Raw genomic sequence first — 27,139 nt, 5'->3', positions numbered from 1 at the left:
GGAGCGAGGCGGAATGGTGACTTCTTCTTTCAGCACATTCAAGGCATGGTTTCCTGACGGCCTGCGCGGTGGTAGTACTTCTTCTGTGGATAATGTTATCGACTTTGTTTTTAGGTTTGTACAGCACCATGGAGCGTAAGAAGTCCATGCCAAGGATGACATCTCTCGAGCAACACTGTAGGACTACGAAGTCTGTAGGATAAATACGGCCGGTAATGGTGACTCTCGCTGTGCTGATTCCTGCAGGCGTTACGAGATTACCTCCGCCTGTGCAGATTTCAGGGCCTTCCCAAGCTGTCCTAACTTTCTTTAACTTCGCGGCGAACGACCCACTGATGACGGAGTAGTCGGCTCCACCAGTCGGGTAAATACGCGTATGTTGTTGTCATATAGAGGTAAACTAATACGTGAACGGACGGCAACCTTCCATATAAATAGATGCACAAACAAATGTATTCGTCAATCTTTAGTGGCTTTAACAGATAGGAAGTACGCTATTTTAAATTCTATTTAGCCATGTCGTTGTATGTTTGCTGTCACGTGGGTTTCCAGGTCCTTAAATGTTTTCTTCTTTTCAAAAATAAATTAGTTGAGAGGTAGCTCTCGTCTGCCTGTTTCTGGTACAATTTCTCGAGTGCGCTGAAAAGTTATATCATCAAAGAGCACATCTTTTATGCTGAATGGTATCGTGCTACTCCTCCTCAAGGACCGGGGCCATGTGTATCTATCACATGTAATACAAGCACTTCCCGCCAGTGCCATGAACCAAGTAGGAGACGAGCGTCAATCGCATAGTCTGCTCGCCGATAAGGAGGAAAGAAATAAGTTAACCAAAGAAAAAATTTTGGCAAGGCGGTACTCGAGTCTGGATTACAGTCCGAATTCGGGTGCTGTAACTACCTAGTTATCGCTAGCAGTGAAGATATTGGTAGGAACCATTTCGTACTTCAATTCGCCTGTGTGAAGCTGCCCTGAACTTCTGTCACACTTACGAGGCCATTTCCGAGGCTGAAAACAGCCTCGGATATTATTATTGTAGCAAATGTTCAAATTATTGACACAGAACATGGTATTATTGCGATTATTAGAGAAAATTTTTATTTCATTCTCGTCTCAGCTTTTTTTATCAGGCTGAACTCAAGAATCTCTTTGTTTTCCTTCCAACAGTGCCTGTTGCAGTTGCTTATCATTGTGACATTCTGTCTGCAGGCCTTATCAACAACGCCGACGAAAGCGCTGAGGTTGCCGAATCAGTGGGCAGTGAGTATCACACAATGCAATCCTCGAATGGCACTCATTGCACGACGCTTTTTCTTGTCCTTAAAAATGTAAAATACAGCGGCAAAGATCCTGTATCACAGTCCCATGAAGTGGCTGCTTTCTTCGTTTTGATGTTGATTATATTAACCTATGAAGGTAATAAATATGTCGTATTCCGGGTTTTTATGTAAGGGGTCACTTGTGGGCGGAATCCGTTACCGTATTGCACAGTGGAGGGTATCCACTAGGTTTGATTGATATGTGGTGTTTAACGTCCCAAAACCACCATATGATTATGAAAGACGCTGTAGATGAGAGCTCCGGAAATTTCGACCACCTGGGGTTCTTTAACGAGCACCCCAATCTGAGCACACAGGCCTACAGCATTTCCGCCTCCATCAGAAATATAGCCGCCGAAGCCGGGTTCGATCCTGTACCTGCGGATCAGCAGCCAAGTACCTTAGCCACTAACCACCACGGCGGGGCCATCCACTAGATTAGTAGTTGACATAAGCACCTTTACTGAAGTAAACAAAAAAACAACAGACGCAGCAGATGCCGTCAAGTGCGTACTGTATTTCTATCGTTCGGATGAACACCTCCCCGCTCTTTTTCTAGATGTGAAGCAGCTCTTTGATTCACGTGGTCAAGGTCGTACGCACGTGTGTTCGTGCGAACGTGCTGGAAAGCGTTCCCCTCGCCACAAGTTTTAGAGCGGTGCCAACTTCCTCGCCTGCCGCACGCTCGCTGCAGCTCGCGCAGCTGCCGCCTCGTCCGTTCGTCCGCTACATCTGCCGCTACCATCGCCGCTACACCGCCGACTCGTCGGTTCACGGGCAATAAACCTGATGTGCACCTAACATACGTGCTGAAACATGTCTATATGTGTCACCTTTCGCTTCACCATCTCCACCGCTTGCTGTTTCGCATACCATTAGGTTTCCTTTGTGAAGGTGATGGGAATTTTTATTGCTTTTGTGTGAGACAATCAATCTGTTACGGAGAGAAAAACGATAGATGGCTTCTACTGCTAGAAAAATACCTGTAATTGCTGTGTGAGTGCTTCTAGTAGGTTGCTGTTATATTGAGATGCTTCATCTATAGGTATGTTGTATTTGTAGGTATTCACGTTGCATGAAAATATTGTGCGTGCGTGCGCACTCGCATAAACTGTATGGAGAGTGGGAGTGGCAAGTGAGTGCATTTGTATTCTTAGCATTCATTGTGACTTACTAAGCACCATTTGAAGGCGTTGCATGCTGAATGGAGGCGGCAAGAGGTGCAGTTTCGCCGAGTTGGTACAGTACAGCTATGAGCGCGAAAAAATGACAGCGAGCAAGGCAAAGTAGAAACAGGCCCCTTTTGTTGTTAGTGTCGCGCTGAACGCCTGAACCGAATGAGTAGCGAGAAACGAAGAAATACTGGCGGACGAAAAATGGAAATATTGCTCGTCGCTGAAGCGTTTATGTCAACTGTAAGTCTTTAGACATACATCAAGATTGAGTTGCGCAACTTCGTTCGCAGCCATGAAGAGGCACAGCGCGATCGATATGAGTGACGAACAATGCACAACACAACATAAAACTGACTAAAACTGGCTTTAATTTGCACCAAGATAGGCTTGGATATGCGCAGGCCTTTGGCAAAGCGGCACATCACTTAGCAACAAGAAATATGGATGCTTCATCCAAATGATATTCGATTTGGCGTTTATTTGATTACCAATTTATTTATTTTTACATACTGCAGTCTTGATGAGGCTATTGCAGAAGTGGGAAAGGACAAAAACAACAGGAATAAATAAACATTCATGAACAGGCTTCTGAAAATTCTGGAACACTTCTGGGCAGCATATTGCAGGCTTCTATGGTTGAAGGGAAAAATTAGTATTTCAACATGTCAGTGTGGGCGAAAAAAAGTTGCAATGTCATGGGCATGGTCACTCCTCGTAGACAAAAATTTATAAATTTTTAGATACAATAGTACAGTGCCAAAGCCAGACGAATTGATGAAATTGTGCAAAAATTTTAGGCACTCAACATGGCCACGCTTCGCAAGTGTAGTGAGACCTAGCTGCTGAAGAAAATTCGTTAGAGAAAAAATTGGCAGATCCGTCGTACAGTGAGAATCGATGATATGTGAAGCACATATAAGGAAGGCTGATGTGCCACTTCAAAATCAGCAGAACGTTACGAGGTGGTCATAAATTATGCGTACATGGCTTTTATGTCATGATTATCATTTTCGACGTGTCCTTTACCTTTGTCGTCCATTCGCATCATGTGTTACCAAATTAGGCATTTGTGCAGCTAGCCAAACGGCCACAAGCATGCTATGAGCGTAGGATGTAGGCATGTGTACATGAGACACATGTCATGAGTATCATGTTTCGACGTGTCATTTACCTTTGAAGTGTATTCACGTCACATGGTACCAAATTTGGTACATGTTGCACTGATGAAACGGCCGCGAGTGGGCTATGAGCGTCGTGTGTAATCACCTTTTACATGACCCGCTTGTCATGACTATCATGCTTTGAAGTGTTCTTCACCTTTGTTGTCCATTCACGTCATGCAACATCAAATTTTATATATGTGAAGCTAGCCAATTGGCCGTGAGCACATCATGAGCGGGGTATGTTATGTTTTTACATGACACCCATGTCAGGATTACCATGTTCGCACCAGTCATATACTTTCGTCATTCACTCACGTTACGTAATAGCAAATTTGTTATACGTGGAGCTAGGGAAACAGCCATTAGCGCGATAGACATGAGCGTAGCAGGTAGTAGTGTTTTACATGACACGCATATCAAGATTAATATGTCATTTACGTCTGTCGTCCATTCGCGTGACGTAATACCAAAATTGAAGCTAGCGAAACAGCCACGGGTGCTTCATGAGCGTGGCATGCAGTCATGTTCTACTACTACTATAACCTCGAAGCTTCTCGAACATCGTAGGCGCAGTTTGCTCTGTACGTAGTGTAACAGGGTGATAACAAACCTTGAGAATGGAATGTGGCGTTGCCCCCCCTCTCCAAAAGGCATCATCCCGATGCTCTAACAGAAGATGAAAGTACAACAACAATGCATGCAAGAAAGTACAAGCAATAAATTGCAATACAGCAATAATACAACAACAAAATACACTGTTTCAATTCGTCAACGCGTATGAAACGGCTTGAGGCACGTGACATGGACTACTACAGATTGCGATTGACGTTGTTGAGAGTCCGTGATGCCGTCAGGGCAACCTCGCCATCGAGTGGGCCGAGACGTCGAACCACTCTATACGGTCTGAAGTAGCGTCGAGAAGCTTACCACTCAGTCCACGTCGGCGTATCGGCGTCCACACCCCAACACGTTTACAAGGCTGGTATTCCACGAAGCGTAGTCGAAGATTGTTATGACGGCTGTCAAAGGTCTGTGGGTTCTTGATACGGAGGCAGGCGAGTGGTCGGGCTTCTTCAGCACGCTAAAGGTAATCACTCACATCGAGGTTCTCTTCGTCAGTCACGTTCGGTAACATGGCGTCAAGCGTCGTTGTCAGGCTCCTTCCGCAGACCAATTTGTATGGAGATAGCTGCATCGTCTCCTGCTCCGCCGTGTTGTAGCCAAGGTCACGCACGGAAGAGTGGCGTCTCATGTTTTTTGTTTCATATTGAAGTGCATTGCCAGCATGTCAGAGATGGTCTTGTTTAGCCGCTCGGTGAGGCCGTTGTTCTGTGGGTGGTACACTGTAGTCTGGCGAGAGCTTGTCTGGCTATATGCTAAGATCACTTGAGTTAGGTCAGCAGCTAATGCCGTTCCTCTGTCGGTGATGAGAATCTTCGGAGCGCCGTGACGTAGGACGATGTTTTTGCTGGAGAACATAGCTACCTCGGATGCACTGCCTTCAGGCAGGGCTTTTTTCTCGGCGTAGCGGGTGAGGTAGTCGGTAGCTACCGATCCAATTGTTTCCGAAAGCTGACGTCGGCAACGGCTCCAGTAGGTCTATACCGATCTGCTGGTATGGTCGGCGAGGTAGTCCAATGGGCTGTAAAAATCCCGCTGGCCTTGTCGGCGGTGTCTTGCGTCGCTGGCAGTCCCGGCTTGTCCTCACATAACGAGCGACATCGGTGGTAAGACGGGGCCAGTAGTACCTTTCTTGTATTCTTGCGAGCGTACGGGATACATCGAAGTGCCTGTTGTCGGATCATTGTGCAGGGTTTGCAGGAGTTCTGGTCGCAAAGCTGAAGGCACCACAAAAAAGTACTTGGCTCGAAGTGGTGAGAAGTTCTTGTGGAGAAGACCGTTTCGCAAGAGGAACGACGCAAGTGCCAGCTTGAATACCTTTGGAACAGTGGGGGTCCTGCCCTCGAGGTTTTCTATTAGGGCCCTAAGTTCCGGGTCGGCCCGCTGTTGTTCAGTGAAGTCGTCGGCAGTTATCGTTCTCAAGGAGTAGTCGTCTTCTGGGACATCGAGCATTGGTGGGCCATTAGGTGCACGAGAGAGGCAATCGGCGTCGGAGTGTTTCCTGCCAGACTTGTAAACGACGGTGGTGTCATATTCTTGAAGTCTCAGGCTCTATCGTGCGAGGCGACCTGAATGGTCATTCAAAGTAGCTAGTCAATACATAGGCGTGGTGGTCGCTCACAACTTTGGAGGGCCCGCTGTAGAGGTAGGGGCGAAATATAGACGTACCCCAGATGATTGCGAGGCTCTCCTTTTCTGTTGTGAAATAATTGGCTTCTGCTTTGAATAGCGATCGGCTGGCGTAACTAATAACCCTTACCAGTCTGTCAGTCCTTTGCACTAAATGGTGCCGAGACCAACGCTGCTTGCATCAGTGTATATTTCTGTCTTCACGAATTTGTCGGAATGGGCATGCAATGGGAGGCGTCTGGAGGCGTTGTTTTAATTCCTCAAAAGCTTCTTTCTGGGGCGCTTCCCACTTGAAGTCCACGTCGGCCCTGGTGAAGTTAGTGAGTGGATCGGCGATGCAGGCGATGTTTCTGACGAACCGCCTGTATTAGGCGCACAGGCCCAGAAATCGGAGCATTGCCTTCTTGTCAGTGGGTGGCGAAAAGTCGGCGATGGCGGCTGATTTCCACGGATCTGGATGGACTGCAGACTTGCAAGTCACGTGTCTTAGGAACAAGAGCTCCTCGTACGCGAATCTGCACTTTTCTGGCTTGAGGGTGAGTCCAGGTGTCTTGATGGCTTGAAGTAGAGCTTCATGGTGCCGAAGATATTCGTCGACACTCGAGGAAAACAAGACGTCGTCCAAGTACACAAGGCAAGTCTTCCACTTCAATCCTTCTAGTACTGTATTCGTAAGGTGTCGAAAAGTGGCAGGCACTGAGCGAATACCGAAGGGCATCACCTTAAACTCAAAGAAGCCGTCCGGTGTTATAAATGCTGTCTTCTCTCGGTCTTTTTTGTCGACTTCGATTTGCCAATAGTCAGTCCTGAGGTCCATCGACGAAAATTACCTCGCGTTATGGAGTCGATTCAGTGCGTTTTCTATTCGTTAGAGAAGATAAACGTTCTTTTCTGATTGTGTTCAGGCGGCAATAATGGACGCAGAAACGTATGGTTCCAACCTTCTTCTTTACTAACACCATGGGGGACGCCCATGAACTTTTGGACGGCTGGATGATGTCATCCTGTAGCATTTCTTCAACTTGTCTTTTTAGGGCCTCGCGTTCTCGCATCGAAACCCTGTATGGATTCTGGTGAAATGGTCGGGCATTTTCGTCGATTATGATGCGATGTATCGCTATCGGGGTCTGCCGAATTTTCGACAATGAGGAAAAGCAATTTACGAAGTCTGCAGCATATAAACGGCCGTTAATGGTGACTCTCGCTGTGCTGATTTGTGCCTGTGTTACTAGATCAACTCCGGCTGTGTTGATTTCAGGGCCTTTCAAAGCTGTCCTATCTTTCTTCAACTTCACGGTGAACAACCGGCTGATGACGGAATAGTCCAGTATCGACGAGAGCTGTCACACTGTGGCCATCAATAAGAACGTCGAGGTCGCTAGTTCGCTGTCCCTCGTTACAGTTCACAGGGTCATGGCAGCGATGGCTTGTCCTGCTGCTTCCATGTTGCGTCATCAGGTCACCTTCCACAAGTGAGGTTTCGTCGTCAGGACTTTGCTTGGTTGGCGTCATGTTCCGAAAAGTTCGTGGCGGTGTCATCGTCGTAGGGGAATCTTTGGTAGCTCGTCGCTTAACAACTGCACGTCTGTAGGTTGCTGCCCTTAGTTTCCCAGTAATGGGCTAGAAGACTGGCCCCGCGTTGGGCCATAGTACTGCCGGTGGTGCGTTGACATGCGGTGGCTGGACGACATTCAACGGAAGGGACTTTGTGGTGTCCATTGCGTTCCTGCTAGGTAGTCGGGGATGTCACGGGGCCCTTACCCGGCTGCGGACGTGCTGTAAGTGTGGCTAGCTTCCCCGCAGTGGTAGCAGAATGGGCGGTGATCGGGGGTGCGCCATACATCTGTTTTCCTCGGTGCCTCGGGCTGGCCTGCAACTGAGTGGTATGGTGTTGGTGGAGGTGGCGGCGGGGTCTGGCAGTGGAACTGCGGTGGTGCAGCGTCTTAACCTGGGCGTGGTGGGGGGGGTGGTACGTTGCATTGCAGCATCGGAGTTCATAGCCTCCGAATAAAACTGTGCAGAAGGTTCGGGAATCGCCAATGCTTGCTGGATCTATTCACCAACAATGTCAGTGATCGAGTCCACTCGAGGCTGCGATTCCGGAAACATCTTACGCAGCTCTTCACATACAACCACGCGGATGATTTCGCACAGATAATCGGCTCTGTGGGCTTGAACGTTGGCGTAGTTCATCGTCGTTGAGCGACGGTCATACTGCATTGTCCGCATATCGAGTCCATTTTCTATAGTTGTAGCTGCCGCGAGGAACTCGGCGACCGTCGTAGGTGTATTGCAGACAAGTCCTGCGAAGAGTTCTTGTTTAACACCCCGCATGAGCAGCGAACAAATTTTTTGCCTTCAATCATGTTAGCATCGGCTAGTCGGATTTGCCGAGTCATCTCTTCCATGAAGATGGCGACTTTTTCACTTGGGAGTTGCACCTGGGTTTCCAGCAAGGAAGCGGCCCTGTCCTTGCGGATGATACTCGCGAAGGTGTGTAGAAATGCGCTGCGGAAACCGTCCTAGGCTTAGAGTGAAGACTCATGGTTTTTAAACCATGTTTTTGCCGAGTCTTCCAAGTAAAACTAGGATTTTCGCAGCTTGTATTCCGTGGTCCAGTTGTTAAACGCAGCGACACAGTCACATATCTTAAGCCAATGTTCTGGGTCTTCGATAGATGTACGGCGAAAGATGGTGGCTCCTTTGGTTGCTGGAGCAAAATCGGTGGAGGTTGCACATGAGTTGTCATTTTCGCCGTGTCTCAGGTTGGGGATGTGGTCTGTCGGGTCTTTACTAACAGAGGCCTGTACTCTGGCAGCAGACCCAGTTGCCGGTGGCTTGTTCGTTGCTTGGAGCTGGCGTCGATGTCCCCTTTCCGGCTTGGGCCGGGTTCACGGCTTGATTTGGGCGTCCGGTACATGAAAGACCCAGCACTCCACTGGACGTCACGGTGTCGTGACGTTGACAAAGGGAGCAGACTTCAGGTCGCTAATGAAACTGTTTGCTCGGGCCGAACTTGCGGCCAGGCAAAAAAAAAGTCAAATTACAGCAGGACACTGGCACTGATAACGGCAAACAGAGCGTTGGTTGTTGATCGACTGACAAGCGGCGAAGCGCGTTGGTATTTATACCCTTGCCGTCGAATATTCTAGCGTTATCGCTAGTGGCGACGTAAATTCCGGAAACATCTGTAATGTGCACAAAGTGGGCATAATCTTACGAAAACAATCTAGTAATACAGCCTTTAAGCTTCTTGAACATCGTATAGGCGCTGTTGTGCTGTACGTAGTGTAACGGGGTGATAACAAAGCTCGAGAAAGGAACGTGGCAATATTCAAGAATGGGGCGAGTAAGACTTTTGTTGGTAAGCAGTTTGGTTTCCTGAAAAGCAAGAGGGAACGTACGATGTGAATAACCGAAACACTTAAAGGCTTTGTTGAATATGTGAGAATACTGCGTTTAGACCACGATAAATTATGTGTGATAAGAATACAAACGTATATATATTGGGACATCCTACACAGACTAACACTGCTAAAAGCATAGTGATCAGTCAACGGGCATGATTGTATGCTAAATGATATAATGAATGTCTTGCAGAAGTTACTATTTATTTGCCAATATTTGTACCAGCAACAGAATTGAGAAACTGAATTTTTAAAAATAGCATTACCCTATGTAGATTTAACAGTATGATAGAGAACTCACTCATCTGCGAATAGGCACATTTTCATAGAAATATATTGCTTTTGGTATGATATTTTAATTGATTAATCGACATTTCTTGTATGTGCTTTAAACATATTTGTCATTGCCCCGCCGCAGTGGTCTAGTGGCTAAAGTACTCGGCTGCTGACCCGCAGTCGCGGGATCGAATCGCAGCTTTGGCGGCTGCATTTTCGATGGAGGCGAAAGTGCTGTAGGCCCGTGTGCTCAGATTTGGGTGCACGTTAAAGATCCCCAGGTGGTCCAAATTTCCGGAGTCCTCTAGTACGGTGTCTCTCATATTCCTATGTGCTTTAAGACATTAAACTCCTCATATCAATCAACATATAAGTTATTGTTTGAGAAGCATTGTTTGTATTCGATCTCGGCTGAAGTTTTCATATTGGACGTGCTATATGTCACATGTGCGCAGTTGTGCTGTCGTGTAACTTTGTGCAGTTGACACAGGGGCCCCTCGTCTTTCAGTTACGTCATGGATGGAAGGATCTTTGGCCATTTATCTAGGGACGATTCGTCAGCAGGTCTTATTTTCTTTCTCGAAGCAGCCTAAGCGACCGCACCGAATTCGAAAGTGTTTTAAGTGACCACACCGGTCGTAAAGACGCACTAGAAGCATGCAGCGTTTCCGAGGGTGATGAAATCCCACGAAAGGCAAAGCTGAGACGAGGAGGAAGAGGAATTAAATAAGAGGCTTGCACTCCTCGTAGGGATGAAGTTTGTTAGATATTGCGGAAACCGTCAATATTACTATAATTACAAACTGATGGAATTGCTTCCCGTGAGACCACCCGTGCCAGATTGCACACCAACATGCTGGTCTTCAAGAGGTCATGGGTACACCCATTTGCGGGAAGCAGAGTAATGTGAGTTTTCACCTCGTGGCTAGACTGAAGTTGCATTTTTGTACTCCACAGGTTTCACCTTGTTATCAAATCAAATACAGTTGGTTTATCTTTCAAAGAAAGGAAAAGCAGGAGCTTTTAGAAGAAGCTACTACAGTGAGTAGCTTGATGTGGCGACAGCCTCTCTTGAATAGGACTGCAGTAGGCAGTGTATGGAACGAATAACAATAACATGCATGCAACATATTGCAAGAGGTCACAGGAGTTTTCGATACATAATCGGAAACTGAGGAAGATTTGTATAAATGTATATAACTTTTGATACATAATCGGAAACTGAGGAAGATTTGTATAAATGTATATAACTAAGAATAGAAAGCGGCAGATCCCACGTACTTGGGAATCCATGTTATGCGAAGCATGCGGTGAAAAGGTGACCATGTTTCAATTTTTTTATTGAGCGACACATCATGAAATCACGCTAAATATATGTAGAAGTGTTGCATGCCCAGACACATGTTGAAGCATTGCAGATGTTAATATAACCACTTTTTATTGATGAGTGGGGTTTAACGTCCCAAAAATGACCACATGATTATGAGAGACGCCGTAGTGGAGGGCTCCGGAAATTTCGACCACCTGGGGTTCTTTAACCCTTTCAGCCCTGGATTTTTTTTTATTTTGGTCAGATACACTTTTTGTGCGCGTTTTTTCTCGTAGTTAGGACCTCAGAAGACCACAAACCAAAAATTGAGCCATGGGTACAAGCTTTTTTGGATTAATTATTGTGGCATCAAATTAGGTAATTAGAGCATAGTGATTGGAAAATGAACAAAATGGCTTCTTTTTTTCCTGCTAATCATTGGTGTACACAAAGTGGAAACCAACGTCTTACTTTTCAGCCTAATAATCACTGAAACAGCTTCGGTACGCCGTCCTGAAAATGGCGCTTACCCGCCTCAACTTAGCGCCTCGGCTTCACCGAAAACCTTGGTCGCGCTTCTTCTTCTTTGTGGCTGCTACCTCCACAAACGTGCCGCAATATTGATGTCAATTGTGGTGGGGATCATTGAAGAACTATGCCCCCAAGAAGGAGCAGTATTGGTTTCGTTTCCGAGATACTAAGAAAAATGTTGTGTCGTGGTGTCAATTGACACCGCCACGGCGGAAAGGGTTAAAGTGCAACCAAATATGAGCATACGGGCCTACATATAACCAGTCGTTTGCACTTGCACACCTACGTCAACTAGAACATGCGCATTAGCAACACCAGAGGCTGATATGAAGCGGTGATGCTCACGAAAATGCTGGTCCTAGACACTGCTTCATAAATCAACTTCAGCGCATGGCACCTAACCACAATTGGCGTTAACCCGGTGTGACGGTGTACCAAAGTAGTACTTATGTAATGTTTATAAAAGTGGGTAGGCAGCACTACAACCACTACTCATGTTTCACGAAGATTAGCGTGTGTTTAAAAAGTAGTTCCGAGACCTGGCGTAGCTCTGTGGTGAAATGTTTCATTGGCATTGGCACCCAGAATGCTCGGGTTCGATTCCAACTGGGTCTCGTCAGGTCGACGCTACCAACGTCCGGTATTTCTTAACACTCGCGCTTTTAAATTGCCTATGTGTGTTCTCGTCATTCCTGGGTAGAAACTAAGCATTTATAACCTGTTGCACATACCCACATACCAGTGGCACATACCCGCCCGTGGGTATGTGCCACTGTCTGGCGGCAAGTGTTTGACAACGTAGGCGACGCGATTGTGACAATATTCATGTCTTGAAGAGTGGGTCGTATTCGTCAAACCATCTTACCCTCTCATGCTAATTTTGGTTCACATCAAGTAAATGGGGTGACCACGAGAGCACCTAAACGTAAGCGGCTAGATAGATAGATAGATACGCTCAAAGTCGCCGAAGTTCGCTAAGAAATGCTTCGCATTTAAAAAAGCAATGTCTGAAATAGTTTTGGTGATGTTAAAAACAGTATTCAGAAAAGGAAAACAAACGAAGAAATAAGTTACTTGTTAACTACTCGTACAGGTGCAAGTGTACTACTACTAGTACTACTACTATTACTACTACTACTACCACCGCGCTCTCTGCTTGTTAATAGGTTTTTTCTCATTCACTGGTGAAGAATAGTGTTTCATTTCCTGAGGAACAAATTGTAACGGCCACAGCATGTAGCAAAGAAACAACGCCTATCACAATGGGCAAATTTTAGGAACACTGTGAATTGCCCTTAAACAAGAAAAAAAAATCTGAAATATAAAGTATGGGTGGTTTTATGTCGCGAAACCATGACAAAATTATTAGAAGATGCCGTAGTGAAGAGCTGTAGAAACTGCGACTATCTGGTCTTTTTAACGCACAGTGACATCGCACAGAACACGGGCCTGCATCGAGATGCGATCGCCGCAGCCAGTTTCCAACTCGCAACCTTGAGTTGAGCATGCGATTGCCGTAACCAGTGATCCACAATGGTGGACATACGAGTTAAATAAAATGCCCAAAATATTGTCATAGATTGTGTAGGCTAAGAAAATTGCCAGTTTATCAAAGGCAAGCTAAGCTGAGTTTGTGCAACGGAAAACACTGAGACGACTGAGAACTCGAAACAAACAACACAATAGACCATGGGTCTTTTGAGTCGAAGAAGGGCCGAGGTCGCATGGCAAATAAAATGGGAGAGAGAGGGCCTACAAGCAAAAGAGGGAACTGACAACAATTTACGAGACTGCCTAAGATCTAGCTAATTGCCTCTGAACATTGAGCACGATGCCAAATGGAAGCGATTTCTAACCAAACTTAAGGTTTAAAACGTCATTTCAATCTTAAAGAGCCCTGTGATGCTTTGGTGACAGAATTATTTAGCAATGAAACGCGTGTCCTATTGATTGCTGAGACGAATGCACCAAGAAATATACACATCCGTGTACGAAAAGTCAGATGATAAGTTGTCAAAGTTCAAAACTCCAGCAGATGGTGAGAAACGTTCTTTTTCGCATTTTACTCGCCTTATGACGTCAAATACAGCTTTCAATCACAGTGCGCGTTTCATACAGACGTAGCGGAAGTGTCACCTATTGAGGCCTTCACACAGTACATGACAATTGCTCATTTTGACGGCGTTAGCATTGTTATGATGAAACACGTTCGTCGGGTAACAGACGTTTCGACGGGCACATTGGTGTAAGATACATGAGAGCACCCGGCAATGCATTTTACGAGATCCCGTGATAGCTCCAAAACACACAACTCTATCGCGAGTAGATGCAGCAAAATTGAACCTGCCACTGCATAGCCGAGTTGAGCGGTTTCCTGCACTTGTTGGGCCATCATTGCGTCTACCTTGTTGTTGGGTCTGTCAACACGCTGACGAAGTTTTCCCTTGCATTTCTGCGATTGCCCCTCAGCCTGCTGTGGGTCTAGCGCTCTACGCTTAGTGGGGGCGAAGTGTGCACCCATGGCTCCTTGCGCGTTGTACTAGCAGCCATGTCGGCAGCGATGGGTTTAGGAGGAAGGGAAAGAAAAGACACGGTTGTGACCTCTGCATTTAACTTGGCGATATTGTTTTTTACCCCAGAATTTTCCTGCCGGAGTTTGTCAACTAATTTTATTTTTCAGATAATGCCGGCTGCATTTTGGAAGCCACGGCAGGAAGGGTACATCACATTACAAACTTACACAACCTATCGTCTAAGTGGACAAACGGATGAAGAAAAAGAAAATAAGAAATACACATAAAAACAAAAGCACAAATGACCACCGATAAGAGCACTTTTGGCCAAATTCGAAATAAAAATGCGCGCATGAAAAACAAGTTCAGCAGCATTTGCAATAATGCCCTGAGGTAGGACAGGGGAACAAAAAATTTACAAAAGTGAGTGAATGAACACTTGAAAAACATATATGAAATATTTAACAAGAATGCAGAACGTAACTGATGCAATTAACAAAACAATGTCAAAGAATGTGAGCTGCACGACAGCTTCCAGCCACGGATACATATCGCGAAAGAAATTCTGCATACATTCGTAGCTGTAAAAAGAGAAAGAAGCTCAGGGATCTTTTCTTTTAAGCTCTCCCAGCCCGTAATGTCTTGTTGGCTGTTGTCGAACCAGACAGGAGGGGCTCCGTCGCGATAAAAGATGACGTTCGCCAGCATAAGTGTGGGATCTGGCCTGCAATGGCGCTGATGCGTTTGTAGAGGCGTAGCCATTTGTCGACGTCAGAACCCTCGCAATCCGAGAATATGCCAGGATCTTTCACGACGGGGAGTGTCGCAAAAATTATTGCGGCCGTTGGGTAGGGAGGCAGGGCAGGAGGCGTGACGACCGGAGATGTAGAGGCCTGAGAGGCCATGTTGAAAGCCGGGAGCGAGCACCCACTCCGGAATTCGCTGGCGAGGATGCAGATTGCACAGTGAGAGAGAGATATGGTAGGAATTAAGGCAAGGAGGTTAACCAGAAAGCAAGTTTCTATTTCGCTACCTTGCACTGGGGAAGGGGAAATGGGTGACAGAAATTCAAAGAGAAGGGAATGAGAGAAAGAAAGCGGGGCGGAAGTGAAAACACTCAATCACACTAAAACGCCACAAACATTCGATGAGGCGGGTCGATCGCAGAAACTTCAGGAGAGCCTTCGTGGCTTTTTGGCGTGAAGCTCGATCTTTCCGGTACTCCAAAAGTAACTTTACGAAAAGCGGATGGTCGTCGAGGCATGCAAACACTGCTGGCAGGGACTGTCTCTGACAGTTGTATCAAGGACACTTACTCAAAATATGTTTGATGGTTTTGTCAGCGCCGCAATGATCACACGCAGCACTGTCTGCCCATCCGATGCGGTTAGCAAAAGCGGTCATAAAAGACACCCCAAGCGACATGGGAGAGAGAACGGTTGCCTCAGATCTGGATAACGCAGATGGAATGGAAAGTTGTAGGTATGAGTCCAGGCGGTGAAGACAGGTGTGTTGAAATCTGGGCGTGTTCCACAGAGACCTGGTGACATTGTGCGCAAGCGTGTTAATCCTTGCTGCTGCGTCACTTCTTGACAGTGGAGTGGAATCCATCATGCCATTTTTACGAACATTCCTTGCAGCAGCATCGGCATGCTCATTATGGATGATTCCGCAGTAGCCTGGTAATCATTGAAAAGTTACATCACGTCCTTTCTGTAGTATTTGCTGATACGATTGTCTTGTTTCCAGTACCAATTGTTTTTGAGGTCTACGGCATTACGCACGTTGAAAATAATACAGACCTGGTTTCGACTCGGTGAAAATACACCATTTTAGAGGTGCTTCTTGAACAATTATGCTGAGTGCACAGCCGAGTGCTGCGAGCTGTGCAGCTGTTGATGTGGTTTTGTGAGATGTTCGAAATTTGATGGTTTCGGTTGTTGGAAAGATCACAGCTCCTGCAGATCTCCGAACATTCGTCTAACCATCTGTATAAAGTTTAACGTGGTGTTTGCATCCTTCGTGCAGCATATGTAGAGTCATCTGCTTGAAAGCTGGTGTCGTGAGATCTGCCTTTTTGCGAATTCCTGGCACTGTCAAGCGTAGGTTTGGACGGTCTAAGCACCAAGGGGGTGTCAGTATACATTCCGGAGGTATGTGTACTGTTGAAAGGCATTCACGGTAACTCAATACTACCTTACAGAAGGAGGCACTTGGCCGGTGTTCTGGAAGCGAAGCGAGGTGGTGGGCAGGGGCGTGAGAAAGGTACCTAATATGCGCTCAAAGCGCCTCTAGAGCACTGAGGCCGGATGATCTTTGGCGATTGCGATGGTCTCCGCTGTGGATGTGTAGCGTGGTAATCCTAGACAAGGTCAGAGTGCCTGACCCTGGGCGTTTTCGATTGTACGTATGCTACTTTTTCAAGTGTTCGCCAAAACAGGCAAGCTGTACCGCAGGTACTTCAGGAACAACGTCCTGTGTAGCTGCAACATGGCGTGTACCGACGCGCCCCACATTGTTCCCCAAGGAAGTTGAAAAGTTGGGACTTGGCTGTGAGGCGCTTTTTAAGAGTGGTCACATGGGGATTACAGAAGAGATTTCAATCAATGGTGACTCCCGAGAACATGTGTGTGCGGATGTAGCTGGCAATTTGTCCATCGATGAAGATGAGATATGACTTCATTGCCTTCCGCGTGAGTGCAACCAGCGCCGATCTGTCTAGAGAAATATCGGGGTTTTTCTCTCTAAGATACGCCGAATTACAGAGTTCGCAGCTTTCTGAAGTTTCGCACGTATCTGTGGATGTGTTACACCAGAAGTCCAAACATCAATATCGTCTACATTGATAGATATCTGCACAAACTCTGGTATAATTTCCATGATACATCCTTTCCACGATGTATAGTTTGCACGATGCATTTCCACAAAAATGAATAGTGTTGGGCTCAATACACCACCTTGAAGAGCATTGCTGTGTATGTAATGCTCACATTTTGGCCCATCATCAGTTTCCATAAACAATGATTTCATATGAGGGTAGCAGCAGATCCAGCGGTACACTCGCCCACCCAAGCCAACGGACTCTAGGGCATCAAGTACGGCTTCATGGGAGACATTGTCATAAGCTCCTGTGACCACCAAAATTAATGCTGCAGATAGCTGCCGGCTCATTTTTGTGCTGTTGTACGTGTGTCAAGAGATCAATGACGTCAATGGAGCTACGAAGATGACGAAAGCCGGCCATGGTGTCTGGAACGACTCTTGCATTCTAAGAAACACTTGAGTCTTGCAAAAATCATTCGCTCCATCAGCTTGCCTACGCAACTAGCCAGCACTATTGGTCGGTATGACGTCAGCTGTAGAGGTGATTTTTCAGGTTTGAGAATTGGAACAAAGGGGCTTGTTTTCTATTCTCTGGGAAGAGGCCCAGCTCGTCAAGACTCGTTAAACTCGTCCAGTAAGGCACTACGTGCGGGATCACCGAGGTTGCACAATAGGCGGTATAAAATCTGGCCTGGGCGACGACAATCGATTACAAGAAGCAAGAGCTGCGTCGAGCTCTTCCATATAAAAGGGCAGGTCCAAGCACAGATCAAGGGTGTGTGGTGTGGTAGCAGTAGTAAGGACTCCTGTGAAATGTGATGGGCCTGCAATCTTCCTACAAAAATCTTCCGCTATCTCGATGTCCTTCCTACACTGGAAAAGTGCCAGGGCTTTAAACGGAAAACGTTGTTCGGGAAATGTGATTAGGCCTCGCATGGTTTGCCATATTTGAGAGAGTGGTTTGCGAGGGTATAGAGAAACGCAAAACTTCGCCCATCATTGGAACTCCAGTTTATCCATACGGCGCTGGATCTCCTTTTGCATGCGCATTGCTATGCGTAGATCTTCAATTGACTTTGTGTGCCGATATCTGCGCTCTGCACACTGACGAATCGCGCGAAGTCGCTATAAATCTACGTCCATTTCCGAGGGCCTTGAAGAGCATGTCAGCGTGCACATCGCGCTCTGCGCTGCTTCTTTGATCACTTGCTCAATGCCCGAGGATAAGCCTTTCGCACTTGCGTCTTCTATGTTGGTTGTGAATGCAGACAAATCGATCCTCCAGATTGTTCTCGGCGGTTGACCACTGGCAAAGCCTTTGATGTTCAGATAACTGGGGATGTGGTCGCTACCATGCGTCTTGATGTCTAAAAACTTCTTGACGCTTGTGGTGATGCGACGGGACATAAATCTCAAGTCCAAGCAGCTGCTGTACGCGGACCCTCTTAGAAATGTAAAGCTCCAATCATTAAGTAGAGAAAGTTCATGGGTGGACACAAATGAAGCCAGTTTCCCGCCTATGGCATTGACTTTTGAGCTTCCCCTGAGAGGGTGGTGGGTGTTAAGTCCCCTGTAAATGTCCATGGACCCAGTGTGCTTGCAAGTATGACATCCAGTCTTTTTCGATCAAAACAAGCTGAATGGGATAGGTAAATACACACTAATGCGAAGGTGCGAGCTTTTTGCTTCACAGTCAGGCAAACATACTGGTTTTGTCATGTGGTGGCACAGGATGAATAATGTAGGTAAGCACGCGACGAAGGTACACGAGGACCTTGCTGCTTTCGTTGCAGGTTTGGGACGGAATTGATACGTATCTTGATAGTCTGATTGGGTTTGAAAAGTTTGGTTCACTAATCACGATGACCGGGAAACGGTTCGAAAACACGTACTGACAAAAATCCGAAATCTGTGATCTGAGTCTTCTTGCGTTCCACTGAATAACTGATGCTTCTCTGACTGCGGAACGATTGTTGATCACCTGCTGTGGTTTTACGCGAGGGCGGCAAGGACTGGGCTCAATGCGTCCAGCACCTGTAGGCCACTTCGATGAGTTGGAGTTTCCTGCCTTCCCAGTAGGTCTGCAATGACAGCGACCAGGGATCGTAGCATCGGGATAATCTGTTTATCTACTCTTGTCACATCCTCAATGGAAGTAGGCGCTGAGGAAGCTGTAGGGTGGGGAGGCCTGAGAAAGGGCTCTTTCGCAGGCTGTGTACAAGGAAGTGTAGGCCAGTCATCCGCATGGGCTTATTGTTTTAATCGTGTTCGAATAAGATGATTTACGCGCGACACTCTGTATTGAACGCCTTCTACGACGGCTGCGTCGGCGCCGTACCCTTTCAGCAGCCTCTCTGTGCAATGAATTGTCTCTGACCATTTGTTTGATAATGGCAATTTATTTCTTTATCTGCGGGCATTTCTTGGAGGCAGCATCATGTGAACCATCACAGTTCTCGCACTTCAGACTTTTTGCCTGACATGCGTCTGCAGTGTGTGGTTCAGCGCATCATGGGCATACTGTGGTGTTCGTGCCTACACCCTCGACATGTCCAATTTTCATGCATTTTTCATTGAAGAGGTTTAGGAACAAATGGCCGAACAGGATGTCGGAAATGTCCAACCTTGACATGTGACAGAATAGAATCTCCTTTAAACATTATCTTTATACAGCGGCGGTTTCCGAGGCGAAGTACATTCGTGATGACAACTTCCTCGTTCGCTAGTTTTATAACAATTGGAAGATCCGAGGTCGCGGTGGCCAAATCAGTCATAGATTACTTCTGCCATGCCGGTACCATCTATTGGAATTATCGGTCGGACTTTGATGTCTGCGAACTCCAATAATCTGCGTAGTCTGTCTAAGGCACTGGCAGTCATCATGTCAATGGCAAGAATAGCCTCGCGTGGGTTCAGACGCATATCTTAAATTTCGTTTGGCGCAACCCTCTCATAAGTACATAGCGATAGCTTGCCTGTTTACCGTTTACTGCTCGAAGGCTGATAGAGGGATCCTCGAGCACGAACAAGATGGTGTGCGGCCAGTGTTGTTCTTTTGACTACCCAGTTAATGTCCCCGATAATGAAGATGGCTTGACGTTTCTTCGTTTGGCCTTCCGACTTCTCACGGTCTCGAAGCTGTCATGCGACGAGTCATTGCCAGAGGCCGAGTACAGTTCCGTGTCCTTGTTGGCGCTCGAGCAGGTACTTCGTTTCCGCGACAAGCTTGCGTAAGTTGATCTCTGGTCGGTCAGCGCCACAGAAGAATTCACGTCCATAGTCAGTCGGCAGTGGCCATTAGTAGTTCTGGGCAAGGTGCACTGGTTTAATGAGCAGCTTGCCATGGCGAACCTCGGACTGGGCGTGCCCGTGGAAGACTCCTCTTCCGTCGCACTGGAACGGGGAGCAGCGTCTCCCGGAAAAAAGCGAAAACTAGATTAAATCGCTAGGAGCAGAAAGCAGAAGGGTTCTATGAAGAGACACTTCGTCGTCATACTCGAGATTGTACAGCTCTACCAAATATGTTACGAGGAAGACAGACCCAGCAAGGGCAGACTTGATGGAGTATATGTATTTAGAATTCCTCAGTTGAGTTGAGTTGTCAAACGAAGAGCTCACGCCAGTCTTTCTGCTGTCGTCCTACTCTTCGTCATGTGGATCGCTATGCCACTGGTACGTAGCGATCTGCAACAAGCATATCTGAAAGTAGGGATGGTGGGCACAGTAGAGACAAAAGACAAACATTAGTACTTTTGTAGCAGTGAATCCAATGGTTGTCTCTCACCTATACAAAAAACAAAAGGGGGTTTGATGAATGTACGTCCACCGTGCCCACTGGCGCAGTCAGCCGTGTCCACTGTTCTTATACCAGATACACTCAATGACGTCGACGAGGGTGGTGCCAGTACACATACACATGTACAAATCAACCGCATTATTCTTCTTTGTATGAATGTACTAGTGGAAAATACAGTCTGTTGCATCCCGCTCAGTACGATTGACACATCTGTTGGCTGACGAGGGGATCAATGTGATGGCAACCACGGCCTGTACAACGAACGAAAATGGGTTTAATGAATGTACGTCCATCGTGCTTCCACCATAATCGTTTTCGTATTGAGCTTTCTGGCTCGCCGTCACTACTGTAAGCACAACTTTCGCATCAGTCTACGACAAGGTTTCGAATAATGGCAGTCTCGATTTGCGTTAGCGGGCGCGCGGCCACAGGCGACGTCCACTGATCTGATGTTTTGCAGGTCGAATTTTGTTCCGCCTTTAGCTGCAGCGGCGCAGGTGGGTTGGGTCGTTGACTTGCTGTCATTCCTCACTGAACGGGGCTAGGACATGCTGTGGAAGTGAGTCCGAGGGCGAGTACCGGAGTGAGTGTGGCTCCGCGCGCGGCTTTCCCTCGAGGCCGATCGCCTGTTGCATGGTGTCCGCGCACGGCTCTCCTTCGAGACCGATCGTCTTGATGCGTGGTGTCGGCGGGAGCCCTCATCTCTGTCGTTGATGGTGCTCCTACTGCTATAGGCGGCCTCTGCTTCGTCGCGCATTCGGCATTCCCACTGTCGTTGCATGACGAGGTAAGGTGTCTTGTACTTAGCTTTGCACTAGATGGTCTCAGATACACTGGCTCGCACCGATGATCGTCGGGCAGGTTGCTGCATTCCCACCACGGCAATTCTTCTCGTTTCGATTGGGGCACAAGGCGACCCTATGTCCCCGATGACCACACTGGTAGCACATGGCGACATGTTTCTTGTATAGAGTGCACGTTACAAGTATTCCTCCGTAGTTTACGTTACAGGGCACATGGTAGCTCTCGAACAGAATGATCACGTTGGTCGTGTTCCCCATGCGCGTGGCATGCAGGGCGTTCAGGTTATGGTGGTCAATGAAACTTTTCACCACATCCGCTGGCTGTTCTTCTAGTGATATGCCCTTGATGAGGCCCTTGAGCGTGTTCTGTGGCGATGCTCTATAGGCAATGGCTTCGAACTCGCGGTCACCAATACGCAGCTTGCAAATGCCCCCATACCATCTTGCACGATCCTCTGACGGCGTGCCTACCACAATAATGTTTTGACGCTCATTCAGACATACCCTATTCTCCTCGGTTACCTCGCGCCGCACCCCTGCCGCATTGCGTATGCAGCCGTGGACGCAGTCCATTCGGTAGTGCAATGCGTTGACGTCACGGGGTCGCATGATAATGTTGTAGTCATCCGAAGGCTCGCCGTGCTGATTTTCGCACATGCTGTGTCAGTTTCTGTATAAACGCTGCCTTCTTGGAACACGCTGGCGTTGCTTGCTGGTTCGTTACCGGGTCGGCGTCTCCAGACGTTTCATTAGTGCTACACTTGATCTTGCATCATCGTTGTTCTTTCCCGAACTCTGTCAGTGATATCTTCTACCCGTAGACTTGCACGATCGCCATTTCAGGTGCCAACACAGCAGATGGCTAGCACCCGTTTACGAAGCCTATATATCACGCCAATTGTACCTGTCTGCTGGCTTGTCGTGCAAGCAGTAGCTAGAATACCGCCTCACTTGCATAAATCTGGTATCGGGAGAGTGCGAGTGCGCAAAAATTTCGTAGTCACTTGGCAATACTGTGAACTGAAGGGCTGGCAAGCAAATGTCCAAACCATAGAAAATTTGCGTAGCCGATTTGATGCGCCTCTGCACTCCGTGGCGAGCTTTTCTTGGTCTGAAAATGCATAATTTATAGAAACAGTAATTATCACTTCCTGAGAAAGTATAAAAAGAGTTTTCACTGTTTTTAGCATTAACTAGTATGGTCTAGCCAGCATATAAATGATGCTACTTGACGTGTCAAGCCAATAAAAAATGATCGCCTTTGTCGTCAAGCCATATGACTTGATGCCACTTTCCATAACAGAAATAGGCTATGTGAATCGCTGTAGTGCGAAAGCAAGGTATACTTGTCCCACGAAATAATATAACAGCTTAGATTTCGGTGGTGCCACTTGCTAATTAATATAGGTGGATTTCACAGCACAAAAAAAGCCAATCGAAAAGACATGACCAAATGGTGTGTTTGCAGGGCCCTTCTAACATCATAATACTGCTTCTTCGCGTGCAGTATGTGGGAGGCATGTTGCTCCCCCTCCTCTGAACTGCTGGCACGCCTGAAACACAAAGAAAACAGACTTTACTGTTGAGCATACGCGCACTGCTTTCCCAATTTCATTCAATTTTGCCATAGTGCTGAAAACACACGGACAATGACAGAAGTGCTGCAAAAACCCCGCTGCGGTGGTCTAGCTACTAAGGTACTCGGCTGCTGACCCACAGGTTGCAGGATCGAATCCCGGCTGCGGTGGCGGCATTTCCAATGAAGGCGGAAATGTTGTAGGCCCGTGTGCTCAGATTTGGAAGCACGTTAAAGAACCCAAGGTGATCGAAGTTTCCGGAGCCCTCCACTACGGTGTCTCTCATAATAATATGGTGGTTTTGGGCCGTTAAACCCCACTTATCATTAGGTAGCGAGATAATTCATTTAAAGAGGAGGATTCGTGTGTTCCGGAACGTGGTCCTCAACGTTGTAATTTTAGTCATGACCATTTGTCTTTGGAGGATGACTCCCTGGCACATTAATAAAGTGTGACTTGAAGCAGATGCTAAATGAATAGTTTCCGTCACTGCTTTCGAGTACTGCTTACTACCTTTGTCACATATTGCAGTCGTCGTTTTCAAATATTCTGTGAAGAACGTCCATACCGCGCTCTTTCTGTGATTTCACGCTATTTTGAGTTGACAAAAGCAGTGTGCACATCGACTTGTGGTAATAACGTAGTATAGCAAGGAAGCGTCTCGTGCACTTTGTCGACGGTAAACGAGCACATGATAGAAGAAAGGAGGCGAGTGGAGGTCTATGCAGTAGCAGGCTGTGAGCGGAGAGATCCGGGCAAGGGCATTTCCACCTCATCCAAGTGGGGCCGCCTTCTGTCTGCGCTTGAAGCATTTAGCAGGGCTGGACGCCATGGGCGATGGAGACCAGCGCGAGTTTACTTCTCTGTCTATAGGGTGGGACCCCTGTCAGCCTTGGATTCTTGAGATTGTTCTACTTGCGCACATAATGGACTGTAGTGAAAAAGAGTAGGCACGCTCGACTTTTGCGTCTCGCCATCACTCGCCTGCCACTCATGTGCACCGGCTGAAGGGTGGTGTTGGGGGTGGGGTGGTACTTGCCGTAATCAATTAATTGAAGAATTTAATAAGCTCATTTGATCAATTAAGTATGCAAGTCGATTACGTACAATCTATTAAATGTGAACCTTTAGTCGAATAATAGTTTATCGATTTTACCATCTCAAAATGGAAATTTTATACAGGTTTCATGAAACTTGATACGTGTGGTCTGGGAGAACAACGTGGTTTCTGTTTTTTTTTTTCTCTGAGGGTCTTATATTGACAAATTAACAATACCAATAATTCACGCGTGTCAATAGTATGTTTCGTAAACATTTTGTCCCGGGTATTGCCACTATGAGAACAGTTCTAAACAGGAGGAACATGCAGATGCAGGCACAAGGAAATGCAATGAAGAGTGGAAAGAGTTCACAATATCTCCGCGAAGTGAATCCTGAGGGAATGCGAAGCAGCAGCGTTGCGCACGGGTGGTTTGATGGGGTGAGGGGCGCTAACGCGTGTGCTGTGGTGAGCGCTGGAAGATTCGTTTGAAGCGATGACCGGAGTAGATCTTGTCGTTTCTTCAGAATGGACACGGATGCTGGACTGGAGCTGGCGGAAGTTTCGCTTTGACTATATCATGGCCTTGTAATCGTTGAAGTACATGCTGACAGGTTCCTGCAGACATTTGACGTCAATGTCGAAGGTTTATTTCGTGTTAACCGACGAGCGGTCGCTGCAGGTGTTCCGGGCGAATGGATAAGGCGGCAGCTGTGCCCCGCTGCAGTGGTCTAGTGGCTAAGGTACTCGGCTGCTGACCTGCAGGTCGCGGGTTCGATTCCTGGCTGCGGCGGCTGCATTTCCGATGGAGGCGTAAATGTTGTAGGCCCGTGTACTCAGATTTGGGTGCACATTAAAGAACCCCAGGTGGTCAAAATTTCTGGAGCCCTTTGCTACGACGTCTCTCATAATGAAATGGTGGTTTTGGGACATTAAACCCCACAAATCAATCAAGGCGGCAGCTGTGGGCGCCGAGGCAAGTGCGCCGCGCCCACAGCTGCCGAAGGAAGTGACGTACACGCACATAGAGGGGAGCGCGCTGCGGCACGTTCTTACGGACTTAAGGAGGGACAGTGTTACATGCACAAGTCAAAGGTCTGCTTCGCATTCCAAGTGTACCAGGGAACACTTTCGATGGTGAGAGAACCTAAAGTACACTTTCGTGAAAATGCATTTCTCCGTCGTTCAATCTTATAAAAGGCATGCTTACGCATTTGGAGGCAGACTTTTTAAGAAAGAAGGAAACAATTGCTCACTTAATTTTTTTAGCCGTCTTTAAAAACTTTGTAGTGCTAAATCATAGCAAGAATCCGCACAACTTACAACGTTCCGCTGAAGGGTTCCCGGATTTTTTTCGAACTTTTCAGTTTAACAAATTTGGATGTGTGTTTCCATAGGCGCACGCATTCCAACGAAGTTGTTTTCACCCGATGCGTACAGCATTGTATGTAATTTGAATGCTGCGGACACAGATGATCTGAGTCAACGCTGATTGGCTGCTGGCTGCATAATATTCTTCGTCATGAGCACAAGGCGAACGATCAAAACGCGGGAACTGCGCCAAAAAATTCGCCGCTCAAGTAGGGTGCAGTCACTGAGACGTATTTACTTCGTGGGCTCTCTAATGGCAGGTGGAAGACAGAAACTGACGTCACTTGCATGGTATGTGTTTAGAGGGCCCTCAACAATCTCCTAGAGAATTCCACTGACAGTGCCCTTTCGACCAACGCACGTCTTGTTTCCCCTTGCACGCCAATAAACCCACTTGCTTGTGCACTGGAATCATGCATCGCGCTGTGTTAAGAGGCGTTGTGGACGCTTACACAGCTGATCGCTGGCCCTCTTGATGAAAAACTTCTTGGGGCAGTCTCTTTTACTTCCTTCTTCGCTAAATCGGTTACACCGACGTCGCTCAATGCAGGAGCGGGCGCCTGCAGAGATGCTCTCTAAAAGACAAATATCATAACAGGACATTGAAAATGATGGTGGCTATCTGCTTTTGTATTCAAGGTAATAAACTTGACATAATAATGATTGCTAAAGCTACTTGCAGGCGTAGCAGGAATATGCCACGAGCGCTACGCATCTTATCATCGCCTCGGCGAGTGAATTTCTGCGTGATGAAATTGACGCGTGGGTGTCTGCAGAAGGCTGCAGAAAAGGCACTGGCCCCCTTCAAGCCGCAAGCTTCCCACCCTAATTACACCAACCCTTCCACCTAACCAGTGACAATGCAACACTTCTTTGCATCCCCAATGCAAAATGATGCTGACGGTCGCGAACTTATGTGTATGCTCCAACGAGAATCCCAACATTACGATTATTCACACGCAGTAAATACCTTAACACCCTTCTTCATCATCGTCATCAGCCTGACTACGTCCACTGCACAGCAAAGATTTCTCCCATAATCCGCCAATCAACCTGGTCTTGAGCTTTCTGTTGGCATCTTATACCTGCAAATGTCTTATTCTCATCGGCCCATTCAGTCTTCTGGATCCCTTTTCCGTGTTTGCCTTCTCTGCGAATCCAATCAGTTACCCTTAAAGACCAGTGGTTATCATCCTACGCGCTATGTGCCCGGTCTATGTTAATTTCTTCTTGATTTCAACTATGATATTCTTAACCCCGGTTCGTTTCCTGCCCCCCTTTGCTCTCTTCTTGTCTCTCAAGGTTACACCTATCACTTTTTTTGCATTGCTCGCTGTGTCGTCCTCAATATTAGGTGAACCCCCTTTGTGAACCTTGAGGTTTCTGCTACGTAGGTAAGTACTAGTAAGATGCAGCTGTTATGTAACTTCAATGATATGTGGGGTTTAACGTCCCAAAGCCACTATATGATTGTAAGAGATGCCGTAGTGGAGGGCTCCGAAAATTTCGGCCGCCTGGGTTTCTTTAACGTGCACGCAAATCTGAGCACACGGGCCTGCAACATTTCCGCCTCCATAGGAAATGCAGCCGCCGTAGCCCGGATTCGATCCCGCGACCTGCATGTCGGCAGCCGAGTGCCTTAGCCACTAGACAACTGCTGCGAGGCCCTTTTACGAGAATATTACAAGGGTGTATTTTCTCTGCTTTATGAACTCTCATTGACCCTCGCATAGGCCTTCACGACACATTCTATTAAGACTGCAAAGGGTAATAACAGAAAAGGCTTT

At 47.1% G+C, this 27,139-nt stretch overlaps 1 protein-coding gene across 4 annotated transcripts in view; it reads left to right on the top strand.

Moving 5' to 3' along the window:
• Window positions 1-27,139, top strand: part of LOC119178800 (glycerol kinase 5) — a 409,569-nt gene that overhangs the window by 345,132 nt on the left and 37,298 nt on the right. For all 4 annotated transcript variants that reach the window (XM_075868891.1, XM_037430055.2, XM_075868972.1 and 1 more), the window contains exon 13: window positions 1,210-1,260. In XM_075868891.1, coding sequence (XP_075725006.1) covers window positions 1,210-1,260 — 51 coding nt within the window. The remainder of the gene's footprint in view (window positions 1-1,209; window positions 1,261-27,139) is intronic.

This window comes from Rhipicephalus microplus, chromosome 1 (assembly GCF_043290135.1).
Source record: "Rhipicephalus microplus isolate Deutch F79 chromosome 1, USDA_Rmic, whole genome shotgun sequence".
Lineage (NCBI taxonomy): Eukaryota > Metazoa > Arthropoda > Arachnida > Ixodida > Ixodidae > Rhipicephalus > Rhipicephalus microplus.
This window is presented reverse-complemented; position numbering and strand designations above follow the sequence as displayed.